This window comes from Fringilla coelebs (assembly GCF_963513975.1).
Source record: "Fringilla coelebs genome assembly, chromosome: Z".
Lineage (NCBI taxonomy): Eukaryota > Metazoa > Chordata > Aves > Passeriformes > Fringillidae > Fringilla > Fringilla coelebs.
In genome coordinates this window covers 40,203,049-40,217,666 of record NC_140031.1, presented here as the reverse complement: position 1 = coordinate 40,217,666, position 14,618 = coordinate 40,203,049, and the positions used below count along the sequence as shown (strand labels likewise).

At 34.1% G+C, this 14,618-nt stretch overlaps 1 protein-coding gene across 1 annotated transcript in view; it reads left to right on the top strand.

Moving 5' to 3' along the window:
- Positions 1 to 14,618, top strand: part of CNTNAP4 (contactin associated protein family member 4) — a gene marked incomplete at both ends in the record, with an annotated part of 195,152 nt that overhangs the window by 164,391 nt on the left and 16,143 nt on the right. Inside the window, 2 exons of the mRNA XM_084225161.1 lie at positions 7,867 to 8,037; positions 13,059 to 13,277. Of these exons, the coding sequence (XP_084081287.1) occupies positions 7,867 to 8,037; positions 13,059 to 13,277 (390 nt within the window). The remainder of the gene's footprint in view (positions 1 to 7,866; positions 8,038 to 13,058; positions 13,278 to 14,618) is intronic.

Sequence of the window (14,618 nt, the reverse complement as noted above, 5' to 3'; positions counted from 1 at the left end):
GCTCTCTCAGTAAAGCACACAGATAAAAGCCATATAAATTAGTATGTATTTATTTTTGTGTCATCTCTGTCTTGTCAGAGTAATTATGCCTGGAAGATTTGTTAACAGATGTGTGTTTCAGCACTGCATTCTAATTTTCTTATGAAAATTCATAAGACTTAAAAATCCCATCGGGCTCTTTGACTTCGCTAGTCTGACATCTAACTGTGAACTGATCATTTGTCCTACATATCATAATACTGTGATATAGTATGGTGGTATAATTCAGAGTGATAGGACCTACAGAGGTCTCCTGCTTATAGCAGGACTAGCCATGAGTTGAGATCACTGGTCTCTCAGTGCTTTGTCAAACTGGTGTTTGAAGCACCCAATGATGGACCCTACCCTTCTTCTCTGGGCAGCTTCTACCGCTGCTTGGCTGTCCTCAGTGAGAATTTCTTTTTACTTTTATTAAGCCTGAAACTCTGTGCTTTCACTATAACCAGTCTTTGATACTCAGCCCTTACACCAATGCAAAGACCCTTTGGTGATTTCCCCTTAGGTTTTGGAGTCTGCTGTCAGCTTCCCCAGGAAACCTTTTCCTTCCCCAGGTTAAAGCAGCCCAGTTCCTCCTGCCTGAAGGGCAGGACAAGTGCTCCAGACCTGAACATTCCGGTGGCCCCCACAATACTTGCTCCTGTTTATTAATGTTTCCCTTTGCCAGGGGAAAGGAAATTGGAAGCCCAATGCCGGTGTTGTTCTCTTACAAATGTCAAATAGAGGGGGTAACCACCTCCCTCAGCTGGCTGGCTATGCTCACTCAGCCTGTGACGCAGCAGACCTTCATTGTGGCTACAGACAATGACGCCAGTGACAAAGACAGCAATGAAACAGAAACACTTAGGGCTTGTGTAGTTCTAATTACTGGGGGGAAGAATTTGAATTCCGCTACTCACCAACTTCCCAACTATTAATAATTACTTAACCAGCCTCAGACATGACAGATCTTAAAACAGGGAAGTCAACTAGCTTCCTCAGAGTAATCTCTAAAACATACAGACAGTTTTGACACCCATTGACCTCCCTGACTTCATTTGGTGTTTGCTTAGCCTGGGTGATTGAATTGCTGCAATATTTCACACTGATGATGAATGATCACAGTATTTCTAGACAAGCTGTGATAGGCAATTCTAAGATATCATGACAACAAGCACAAGAACTCAGTCTGAATGTCAGAGAAATATTCTTGTCATGTCATACAACATTATAGCATTTGACTTCAAAAAGAACAATTTTGAACTGAAACAAGCTCAGTGAAAAGGTTTCAGAATATAAAAGTTCATGGTCATAAGTAGAGCAAAAATCTTGGAATAAGAACATTGATTTTGATTGTTAAATAATGCATTTTTTCTCAGTCATTTACATCATAAAGACAGTATGAGAAGTTGTATATTTAAGGAGGTAAGAACCAAAATTTGAGAAAACAAGACAATTTCCAAAGGAAAGTAATTGTGTCATGGATTTTGACATAAACTCAAAGTGTTAAGAAAACCACAAACTCTATGTGTGTATATAATAAAATATCTCAATACAAGTTATTATATAATTTTGGAAAGTTATATATATATTTAATTTTTATGATGTATAATATGTATTACCCATATTATGAAGTTATCATATAAATATTTTATAGCATGATATATAATAAAGTCAGAGAAGGGCAGTAAGGCTGATGAAGGGCCTAGAGGGTGAGTCCCATAAGGAAAGGATGAGGAAGCTAGGGATGTTTAGCCTGGAGAAAAGGAAGCTCAGGAGAGACATTATCACTCTCTGCAACCACCTGAAAGGAGGGTGTAGCCAGGTGGGGATTGGCCTCGTCTCCCAGGCAGCCAGCGACAGGTCAAGAGGACGCAGTATCAAGCTGCACCAGAGTATGTTCAGGTTGTACATCAGGGGAATTTCTTCATGGAAAGGGTTGTTAAACATTGGAGTTGCTCAGGGAGGCTGTGGAGTCATCATCCCTGGAGGTGTTTAAGGGAAGACTGGATGGGGCACTCAGTGCTGTGGTCTGGCTGACCAGTCAAAGGTGCTGGTCAGTCAAAAGTTGGACTTGATGACCTCAGAGGTCTTGTGCAATGTAATTGATTCTATGATCTAGCCTACACAGGAAATTATATATAATGTATATTTATATATGCATGCGCATATATATATATGTAGGTATGTGTGTATGTATGTATGTAATATATAGACTGTATTGAAATATATTAATATAATTCCTCATATATAATATGTGTTATAATAAATACTGAGTACAGGACTTAGTAGATTTTCTTCCAGTGGTCATTGTGTTATCAGCAGAGAATTTTATAATGAACATTTTCCTTGATATTCAGTTTTACAGTTAATGTAAGTAGCCATAACTTGCAGTAATTTCTGAGTTCTACATTAATTTTCACACTAGACAAAACTGATGACGTTTAAACTATCTTGCCAGGCCACTGCTTCTGGCAGCAATTTGAAGCTGCAAAAGGAAAGAAGACTACTATTAAGACTTTTTTCCTAAACTGAGGTTGCTGACACCCATGAGGGTCTAATTAAATGTACTTTTAATGTAGTTTACCTTTGGATAGGTGAAGAATGCAGTAAAGGTCTAGTGGCAAATGCCCATTTTTCAGAAGGTCTGTCAAACAAGGGAGAATAGATATTCTTGGACTCACAGTGTCATTTGAATACTCTTCAAAGAGATCATTGCTATTTTTGCTTCTGTCACGCTCCAGAACTACATGATACAGTTGTACTTCATAGGGGATATCTTTTATTAAATAGGCTTCGGTTCTATCTGACAGACATAAGTTTTTTAGAATAACTGACTAGCATACCATGTTAAAACATGGAGGAGAAGATTTACTGTTATTTATAGTACCTTCAGTACTTCATTAGATGATTTGAATCTAAAATATCATAAATTCTTATTACATCAATAATCTATTCCTTGTGGGACAGTTACTTGGGAGGAAAAGAAAATGATAATGCCCGCAGCAAAATAAAGTAGAACCATGAATAATTGGTTGAATTAAATTGCCATAAACCATGCACTCCAATGACTAAGTTTCCAAGTTAGATTTACTTATTTGGATGCTTCTGAAAAGTCATGTATCAAATGCAGTCCAGCAGAAGTTTGCTCTTTATTGCATTTTTTTTTCCACTCTTTTATTTAACATTCTATTTCTGTACTTGGCTTCTTTATTTTAGGTTTTTAGGATTGATCTCTTCAACGAAGTATGTTACTTATAAGAAAACCAAACCATATTTGTCAGAGCAAGGCAGGAGAGAGTTGCCTTCTGCAAGAAAAAAACCCCCCAAAAATCCAAAAGTAATACAAATATAAAAACAGTTTTTTTAATAAAAGTTATTAAAATTGCATTCAGATATTATTGATTTTTTCAGCATTTTTGATAAAGTTACCTAACTATATTTATGAGATGCCAAGGTACAATGAAAGTATGAAAAATATTCTAGAAGCATATGGCCATATAAAAAACATTAGTCAATAGTATTCAGTGACACTCAGCACCACACATACGAGTAGCCCTCACACTTTTCTGTCACTTTCAGAATGGAGTACTGATTTATTACTGATTCATTTCTGGAATCCCTTTTCTGCTCTGTTTAATAAATTGTATGGTATGACTTCTGGTATCAGAAAATATATCTAGCTATAGTGAAAGTTAAGATTAACATTAACATGTATCAACTGAGCAGGGTAACAGGAAAGGCTTTGAAGCATATGAGAATGAACAAAGTCTTTGGTACATTAACAGATAGAAATTCTATGGTCTTCATGAAAAAAGAAAGAGTTATCTTCGTTATTTTTGTCATTATTGAAGTAAAAGCTAGATGCTGAATAAATTCCAATGGAGTCAGTTAGTGGGAGTAGATTAAAAAAACCCCACCCTTCTATGTTGGGTGGTTTTTGTTCTTGTTCTTTTCTTTACAAGAGTTGAGGAGACATATTCTGATTTATTACTATGAATATCCAGTAAGAATTAGGACATAAAAATAAATCCAAAATACTGAAATATAGCTAATGTTCCAAAATTATGTGTATTAAATGGATGATTATAATCTGTCAGCATAAGACTAATTCTTGGGCCAAAAATAAAATTTTTGATATAGATCTTAATAAAAAATAATAAAAAGGCATATGTATAGATAATATAATGCATTGTAAAGATTATATATCATTCAGCAGGGATTTACATTAATAAAGATAAGGGTAATACTGGTGAAGACACAGATAGACTTTAATAGGGTATTTGATGGAGTCTTGTTTACTTGGCTGAATAAAAAAAAGTAAATTCAACTGCAAAATGACAGTGCAAGCATGTAAATGCAAGCAGATAATCCATTCAATGTGAGTTCTCTGTTTGACATTTAAATGAAGAAAGAAATAGTGTGAGCTTTGGATGTAACACAGACTAACTGTATCAACCCCATGTGATGCTTCATTAAAGCAGCGCAGTAAATTTCTAATTTAGAAAAAGAAAAAAAAAAAAAAAAGAAAAATATGTTTCATCTCACTTCAGTACCCTGAGAAATCAGGGACATGTCTTTAACTTTCCAAAGCAGAAGTTTTGTAAACTGTGTCTACAACTCTTCCCCCTTATTTAGCTTTATATAAATTATTATTAATTCATATTTGTCCTAACCTCAGTCTAATCAACGTTGTTTTGGTCCTCTTTGCAGCTTCCTGCATAATCAAGAGGTTTAGTACAAGTCTGTGATTACAGTTTTACATATATGAAGAGAATGTAAGGTTAAAGGATAGCATTAAAGAAGTTGAGGTTCATTTTTTAGTGAAAGCATTTAAATAGCTTTGCTGAATTTGGGCATAATCTGAGGTGATGTGTCAAACTTAAAAAGAGGAAGAAATTGAATACATACATATGCACAAACTGACAGTAAAAGCATTTTAGAATTTTCCATAAATTGACATTTTTTAATGCAATGAATTGAATATTATTCCTAGACTAAATTCTCTTTTTCAGACAAGAACCGTTTCAGGGAATTTATATAGTCTCTGTTATATTTGACATTGAACTACATGATCACAGTTTTCCCATCTGGTCTTTTAACTGTGGATCTTACAGTCAAAAAAAACCCAAAGTACAAAATATACTGTTCGGCACCATAAGATCTTTATTTTCTCTGCCTCAACACTCAGTGTCCCTGCTGACAGAATGAAGATGCAACCATTAGAGATATGACAAGGAATTGATACAAATGATGAACAGACTTCAGTTTTGAGTAGAAACTTGAAGAACTCTATAAATTGCAATTTTTGTTTTGAGAAGGCTAATTTATCTGTCCTGTTATTATTGTCCCTTTTTTTTGTTTTAAAGTTTCAAGTTGGTAAGGCTAGTTGATATATGCCAAAAACATATGTATATTTTTCAATAAAAATAACTTCATGTATAATTTATAAGAATATGATCTTCCTTCTTTTTACTCATAGGAAGACTGCAGTCTTACAGCTTAGATAAAATGCTAAATAATATTGATTTCTTAACCAAATGTGTTTGGCTGTTCCAGAAAACTAAGTGGAAGACTGTGAGCCAGATGCTTTAAAGTTAAGAAATTCTTTTTCCTCCATGATTTACAACAATATAAGATACTTTGTAATATATTTTTCCAAAGCCCATATTTAAGCTGCTGTATTGATAGAGTATCTTTCCATTCGTAAATTACACAGTTCTCATAGCTGAAAAGAACAGTTAGACAAGAAAAAGTACTAAATTAAGAAAGAAAAAAAAAAACTTCCTATCCCTGCCCTCCCCCAAGGACACCATTTACAAATATCATTCAAATGCTTCATCAAAGCTAATTGTATCATTGGACTTTATTGGACTGTTACTGCCCCTATTGCCTCTCTTCTAATTGCTGGCAGTGTTGTACCAATTTTGTATAAATTACAGTAATAAATTTCTTATTGTGTTTGAATTACTGGTTACAGCCAGCCCATTATTTTTAAATAGCTGTGATACACAACTGTTAGTCGCAACAGTTGTGAAGTTTGCTCTGTGGGAGCCGTGACCTGACACAGTTGAGGAATGTGGGATTGAAATTGATGCCAATATGTGAGGCTGCTGCTTTTGTCTGGTGGCCCTTTTCACAGGTTGTTACTTCAAGAAGCCCATAAGGCAGCGCAGGAGAGTGAGGTGCAAAGCTACCTGTCCCCTCCCAGCCCAGCCATCTGCTCACAGCTGCCTTACCATGTAAATGTTGTCCCGATGGCTGCTTTCGCTTGTGATAGCTGGCAGCACTCCTGAATGTCACAATGAGCAATTGCCAGAATATGTGGGAAGACCCTGCCATGCTGCTTTTCTAGGGTTTTCTAGGTTTGGGTTCCAAACCCTTCCAAAAATGGTAAAAACTCTGCTGGAATGAGGGAATGGACTTCACTGGCTGTGGACTGGGCCTCCATATACACTGTAATATAGGGTTTGATTTTTGCAGGGAAGAAAGAAATTTTCAAAAAAATTTTTTTTTCCTTCTTTCCTTCCCCCTTCCCATCCTAAAAGCAGAACAAATTTTGCTGGAGCAAAAATTACAGTTCTGCATAACTGTTAGGATGAGATCACTGAGATTATCAGGAGAACATCCAATAGGCTTGATCAATTAGATAAGAAAGTATTGAATGTCTCATTTGGTTTAGAAAGTAATATAGCTTAATAAAGAAATACTGATATATCTGTAAGGATTCAGTAATATTAACAAGGTACTTCTAGTAGCACACCTTAAATTAAGATTTTGTCCTTATTAGAAGAGGGTGATATTAGAGATTTTGCATCAGCATTTTAAAAATCATTAGCAAAATCTTTCAAAATATGATTGAATGCTTACTTAAAAATGAATAAAACCAGGAAAATATTTATGCTAATTTATTAAATTTTGCAATTTATTTCTTTGATTTCTTCTACAGTAATTGCAAGGATATTTGTCCTGCATTCTTTGAGTTATCTGATAAATTTCACAACAATAGCAAATCTCTTGTCCTTGTTATGTAAAATATATATTTATTAAGTCTCATAGTTATTGCTTTTACTAACTAATCCTGGAGTTGTAAAGGTTAGAAAAGACCTTTAAAATAAAAGTTCTTAACTGTCAGCCTTGCGCCACCCCCATGTTCACCATTGAACCATGACCTCAAGGGCCATATCCACAAGTTTTTCAAACACTTCCATGCATTGTGACTCCACTCTGGGAAGTCTGTTACAATGCTTTACAACCCTTTCAGTGAAAAAAATATTTCTCATATTTAATCTAAACTCGAGGCCACTTCCTCTCCTCCTGTCACTTGTAACCTGGAAGAAGACAATGGGCCCTGCCTCACTACACCCTCCTTCCAGGCAGTTGCAGGCAACAAGGTCCCCACCAGCCTCCTTTTCTCCAGACTAAACAGCTCCCTCAGCCACACTACTTTAATGAAGGTATAATACTTCATTCATTGCTGCTATATTTGCTTACTTCATGAAAGGATACCTCAGGCCATAACTGGACTTCCCAGCTGAGATGAAATTAATTTTGTTTCCTAATAATTGGTTTTTTGTTGCCTGAACCTTATTCTTGATGCAACATTATTCTGCATTCCAAATAATGCCTACCTTTTTTGTGTTATGAGATGACAGGGAAGCTTCTGTGGATGTGAGACTCTCTGAATACTGCAGCCCATTCTTAGACCTGGGAATTTTCTTCTGTTTGTTGGATATAAAATTTTCTTTTGTTTATTAGTTATGAAACTTTTCTTTTGTTTATCGGTTATAAAACTTACACTAGAAATGTTAGATAACACTGTATCTATCATCCTTTCATTCTGTTAACCAGGAACATTTTGGAATTCAGCTTCCTTCAACACAGAGACATCCTACCTGCATTTCCCCACCTTCCATGGAGAATTCAGTGCAGATGTCTCATTTTTCTTTAAAACTACTGCATCTTCAGGAGTGTTTTTAGAGAACCTGGGAATTCAAGACTTCATAAGGATAGAGTTACAGTGTAAGTAACATGACTGATGGTGGTTTTGTTGTTTTTGTTATTACTATAAAAATTTTATTTTATTTAATTTAAAGGGGGAGTATTTAAAAACTGTTCTCTATTATTTCTACTAGTACTACCAGATCTTTATAATTATTGGAAAAAAACCACAGCACAAGTATCCATTTGAGGAAATTTTCTGTCCCAGGGGTTTTGGTTTCTTAATTTAAGAGCACAGCAATCAGCCCCTGACTGCTAAGACTGTTTCTACCTCTTATGTTCAGTGCATCTCTACCACCAAATTCACTTTCTCTAAATTTTAACACCAGGCATTATATGTGGCTACTGGAAGACTCACTCAATCACCATGTGTGACTCAGACCTCTTGTGCCACAGTATCTTAAGTCACACATTCTCATATTTTTTCTTTTTGGTTTTTTTTTTCTTCATTTTTTTTTTTCATTTTATTTGTGCAGACACAAATTCTTAGACTTACAAGCAGAAATAAATTTTTGTTGCATAACAGAGACATAAATATCCCACTAAATCCAACATAAGGTGACCAGCGTAAAATAAAACCTTTATCTTAGGTTTATCTTTATCTTTATCTTTATCTTTATCTTTATCTTTATCTTTATCTTTATCTTTATCTTTATCTTTATCTTTATCTTTATCATCTTGGTTGACCCAATGTATTATTGTTATATTGCTCATTATTGAAAAGGACAGTACTTGAAAGGATAAAGCATTTTTTCATTAGACTTTTGAATTAATTTGAAATGTCACATTAATTGAAAAGTCTTCTTCTTGCCTGATGACTCTTGAGAGTTCTCTAAAATTGTTCTTTTAGAATGACTTTTACCTTGGGATTAGACAGTTCCTCATTTTTTTCCAAATCAATTTTGTTATTTTCTAGAGAAGAGTACAAATAAATATGTATGTTGTATTGCAAAATAATTAAGTCTTTTTTATTATAAAGTAAAATATTCTGCTTTCTTGGTTTTTTTTGTCCATGTTAGCATCTTATGCTAATGAAACAAACAGAAAAACACCTTCTGTAGTTGGTTTAATTATAGAATATTGTTTAGTGTTTAATGATATTGTGTTTCATCATCTCAAACTATAGTGCTGTATTTGAAAACTACCCTGTTTTCAACACTGTTTTTGCCAGGTTTTTGGCAGTATGAACTGCCTTCTGTTAAACCTATGTGAACAGTGAAAGGACAGCAGCATTGTAAACTCAGTGTCATGCAATGCAGAAAATGTACTGGATCAGCACTTCAGTGGAGGCTCTCTGAAGCAATGATGATAGTCTTGTCTGAGAAATTATTTTCCATTTTCAAAATGAACAGTTAAATCATGGAAGCATTAAAGGAATGGTTCTGAGAACTGAATTTATTCAGACATTTGTTAGAAGACTGTAAGTTTTTCTTCAGAATAATAATATGAAGACAGACTCATGTCACTTGTCACATTCATTCATGAGCATAAAAACCACTGCATACTTATGGGTTTTAAATGACTTTATATGAATAGGGAGGTTTGAGAGAAAGCAAAAGGCTGAATTGGTCTATAATTTCAGCATCTAAAAAAGCAAAGTTATCTCATTATTGTGTAGAATATAGAGATATTTCTTCATCTCCATAAACACCCTAATTTGTTGAGTAGACAGACCCACTATTTTTTGTATGTCATATCTAAATTAAATGGAGGATTGTTTGTAGTGGATGCAGAATTTTCTGTTTTTATTGGGGAAAATATCAATCAGAAATGAATGATATATATTTCCATCAAGAGTACCTTTTTCAAAAAATTAACTTGAGCACTTCATTTGGTATAAGATGACTTATATTTCATCATCATATAACTCCACATACTTTATAATAATGTAAATGTAATGTGAATGTAAATTTCCAGCCTACCCTTATGTTCCAATAGTTTTGAATAAATTAATAGCTTTTATTTGTGTAATAATAAATAACAATAAGGTAAATGTAAGATGTCACTGTTTAAGATGGTGACGTGAGAAAAGGTTTAAAACGTATTATGTCATTAACATTTGACTTTCAGTACTTAGGAAGACTAATTTTTTGTAATATTATATTGATTGTTTTCAAATTTTATATCTAATTATTTTATTTATGGGGTAGTGATTTTTAGACATTGAAGTCTAGCCTCAAACGAAAAAGTCAGATCCAGAAACGTAATACAAAATGTGAGATATATAGCTATTCTGCTGGTTTTATGAAGTTATAAACGCTGTAGTGCATCTGTGTACACATTCTTGAACATTCTAGAGCATTCTTGCAAAAATGGTGTGTGCATTCTAACTGTATTTTAAAAGAGAGGGTAAGTAAAAGAAGATACTTGTCTCAAAGAAAATATTTGATCCCTTATTTTTGTTCTGCAATAAGTCATAATTGCATGTTGAACTTCTTCCTGATTTACTGATTTACTGCAGAAATATTGGTTGAAAGCTACAAAGCTGATTCAGTGCTGAAGAGTACACTCTGCTAAACACTTACAGGACCAAAGGTCACATGCTCTAGCCAAAGGTCTGGGTATTTTATATTGAATGCTCACTGAAGGTTTATTTCCAAAGAGTTAAACAGAAGTTTAAAGTAGGATTGGAAACACAATGGTATATTGATTGGTTCGGCTTCTGTAGTTGCTTTGGAAGTAGTTCAGAACAGTGCAATATGCAACTACTGGTGGCCTTTGTCTGCCCAAATTTGAAGCTTACTGTCCAGGATGAGTGCAGTCCTCCAACTGCTTCCTTTATGGAAAATGCTAGGATTTTGCATTCTCTAGCATATTAGCTGGTAATCACTTTCTGCTTCTGCACATGATGATTACACTCAGTACTCTGGATGTTCTCTGTAGCTGTACTTTCTGTTAGTCATTCTAGCCACAGCTAGCCCCTGACCACTCTCCATGACTACCATCAACTTCCACTCCACTTTGCCAGTCTGTAGATGTGCTCTGCTTATGTTTGAATGTGCTAGCATTGCAAAAGTTCCTGCAATGCTTGGATAGTTTTTAAGTGACACCATTGTAGGTAGGACCCAAAAAATATTTTTGTGCCAGAAGAGAACTCCAGGATGCATTCTCTTCTGCTACCTAAGAAACTACCAAAGTGCTCTGTGCATATGTCCTTTGTTGAAAGATAACAAATTTTAGAATCCAGAATCATCCTTTCACATCCTGTGGCATATTCTCTTGGTGGTTCTTGTAAAACCAAATTTTCTTTTAAATTTGCAGTGTTGTTGTTATAGTCTTATAGAATGTTAAGTGATTATATCTTTCACTTCTTCTGATATATTCTGGTTAGTCTTCAGACACTATAACGGATGACCATGAACCCATTCTTGTTATTTCAGCCTTCATATGTGGAACTTCAGGGATTGCTTCCCGTTTTTCAAGATTATATGGATTTTTTTTTAGTGCTACTAACATAATTCATTATTTCAGTGGTTATTTCAAAATCTTTATTATGCATTTTCTTGCCTTTAAAATTTAAACAGTAATTTTATTTATCAGATCTGTCATTCTGATATGCTATTCAATAGGCCCATTCAGTGAGTTCAAAGCAGAACTTGTGTTTTCAGGCTTAACTCCAACAGTATCCAGAAGATTACAAAGACCTCTCTGCAGAAGGTAACATTCAGTAGAAATTCTTTTTAGACAGTCACATGGATTTTCTGTTGCTTTTGTTCTCCTACTGTGTGGTTGGTTTTTGGTTTTTTTTTCCTTTTATCCCTGTATAAGGAGAGAGTAAGTTCTCAGCTTTTTCTAAAGAAAAGAAATTTATCCTAAAACTAATTTATTTTACTGAGGAACTGTGTTTAGATATCAATTATTTCTTATTATTATGCAAAACTTGATTTTTAAGCAGAGGAGGTCATTTATTACAAAAGGCATTCCATTTGTAAATTGACTGCACAGTGCGCTTTATTTTATTTAGTAAGTGAAACTGTTTATGTATTTCCCAGTTTACTTTTCTGTCTTAGGTTAAACTATTATAGAAAAACACTTCATAGCAACAAGATTTAGGGCTTAAGGGATTGCAAATGTGTGGCATTACTCAGTCTAACAGTTGGCCAAAGTGGATTTAAATGTTTAAAATGTCTAATATCTTTTTTAATAGTGAAAAGAAAGTAAAAAATATTGCGTGGAATATTTTTCTCCACTTTAATTAATTCCTCTTTAAAATGTTGTTTGAAGCTCGTTTAATTCCCTTGGTTCCAAATTTTTTGCTTTTCTGTTAGAAATCAATTATGTAAATAGGAAGCTTTTTTTTGGATTCATGGAATTTCTCTATAATTCTTTAATGAAATCCTTAATAATACAAAATTATGGCTATCCATTGTCTCTAGAGAATACTTTTTTTTATACATTATTGTCTTTGAATATATGAAAGAAAGGCTTTGAGAGAGAGTATTCAGATTTTTAGATCTTTGGTATTCTGACATATGCCTCATCTTTTTATTTTGACCTGCAAAGATTCAGTGATTTTCTAGACAAACTGTGAAATTGTGTAATGTAAAAGTTGCTCAGAGAAAAACTCAATTTAAATCATACTTTTATAAACTACATAAAAAACTTCTCTCTGATGTTCATAGAGGCTATATGAATAAATAACAAAAGTGAATACAGAGTAGAAGATGCTGGTTGGATTACAGTTGTGATAATTTAAATATAGTTAACAACAGCAATCAATTAACATGCAATCAAGAGATGCATTTCATCCAAACTGAAAAATTGCAAAGCTAGCACATTTCACTGTTTCTTGACTACTGTGTTCTTCAGGGGTCTGCGAACTGATTGGTTTCCATGCAGTGCATAAATCATTGCTCTTGCTGTCAGTGAGTGTGAAGAATGAGCTGCAGGCCCCTGCAGTGAACTCTTCCTTTAAAACCGTCAGTCTTATCCAATGAAATAGTAGGCTAAACCTTAAAGTAGCTTGTTCTGCTGTTAATCATTTTGTGACACAATTAATTATGAAATAATTTAAATGTCTGCTACTACTATCTTCTTTCTAGCTCCATCTGAAGTGGCTTTTTCATTTGACGTGGGAAATGGACCTAGCGAAGTCATAGTGCAATCACGCAATGCCTTAAATGACAACCAATGGCATTATGTGAAGGCTGAACGAAATGTCAAAGAGGCTTCCTTACAAATAGATCAACTTCCTCAGAGAACTCACAGTGCCCCACCTGATGGACACATTCGCTTGCAACTCAACAGCCAGCTTTTTGTAGGTAGGCGCTCCACAAAAAATTTCCTAATTATCATCATAAAAATAAGAAAATGCTGGGGTGTGTAGGGGAAGAGAAAGTATTGCCAATAAGATCTTTTGAAAACACTTTATAGGATGAGATGAGAGACTTTGTGAAAAATCTGTGCAGACATTCACTACTTTGAGATTATAGATCTCAAAGCGCCTGGGCCAATAGTTTCTTCAGGACAGGATTTCAAATGAAGTTTACTTCTTTTGAGGTTTGTTTGAAGGACCAAGAATCCAAGGATGTAGATTTGCACCCTTTTTTGAGAGGATGTAATCTACTAAAGGAAGTTGTGCAATTTCTGTAATTTCAAGGAAATTTTCTGTGTCTCTTTATCCACAGCTTCTCAGGTTGAAACACGACATTAAGGCATTTGGATAAATTGCCGGAAAAGTAAAATGGAGTAAAATAGAATTAATTAGTATTTATTTAGCTATTACTGAAAGCTATAAAGAGCTATGTGTTATATCCACAGTAGTGTTTTTAATGTAATACTGACTTATTATGAATTCATAAGTCTATGGTGTAAATATATATTGTACAGTATAAGAGCATTTAAAGCTGACCCTACTTTTAAAAAGGTCTTTTTTTATGCCTGCTTTGAGAAACTCATACTAAATTAATGTAAGTTTTATTTGCTGTGTGTTGGGGAGGAATACATTTAAGGGCAATAGTGCTCTTAAACTGTAGCTTCAAAAAATGTGAATGCTTATGAAAAAAATGAAATAAATAAAGAGAGAATTCTTCTATACTCTGATAAAAAATTGTACCTGTGCCTCAAAAAGTATCAAGAAAAGAAGATGGAGACTAGACCAAACATTAAAGAATTTTACATTTTGATTAAAAGCATAGAGGATTCCATAACAAAAAAATATGTCCAATGTATTAGTTCCAGTGGAGTTAGAAGTTTTGAGATTGGTTTATATTCACAGTAATGCACTAGATCTACTAATGGAAAGATCAGATTGCTATTTGCTCTACTAGAGTAAATTGTATTGCTGTTCTCTGACTTGACTTGCCTCATAACTGCTATTATATGAATACCTGAAATTAGATAAGGGAAATGGTCTAATTCTATAGGTGTTTTGGAACTATCAAATCTAAAGACTTATTAAATCATTTAGACACTTAGTTGGTCTCTAGTTCTTCTAATCCTCCTCCTAAAAATATAATACTATCCTGTATTAACAGTTGCACTTCCTGGTGAGTTTTTTGGCTATTGAATAGAGTGATTTTTTTTTTGTCAAATAATCTGGCAAATCTGAGTAAAATTATATACTCTTGTCCATCTCTTTTATGGATCTGACAACATAAAAA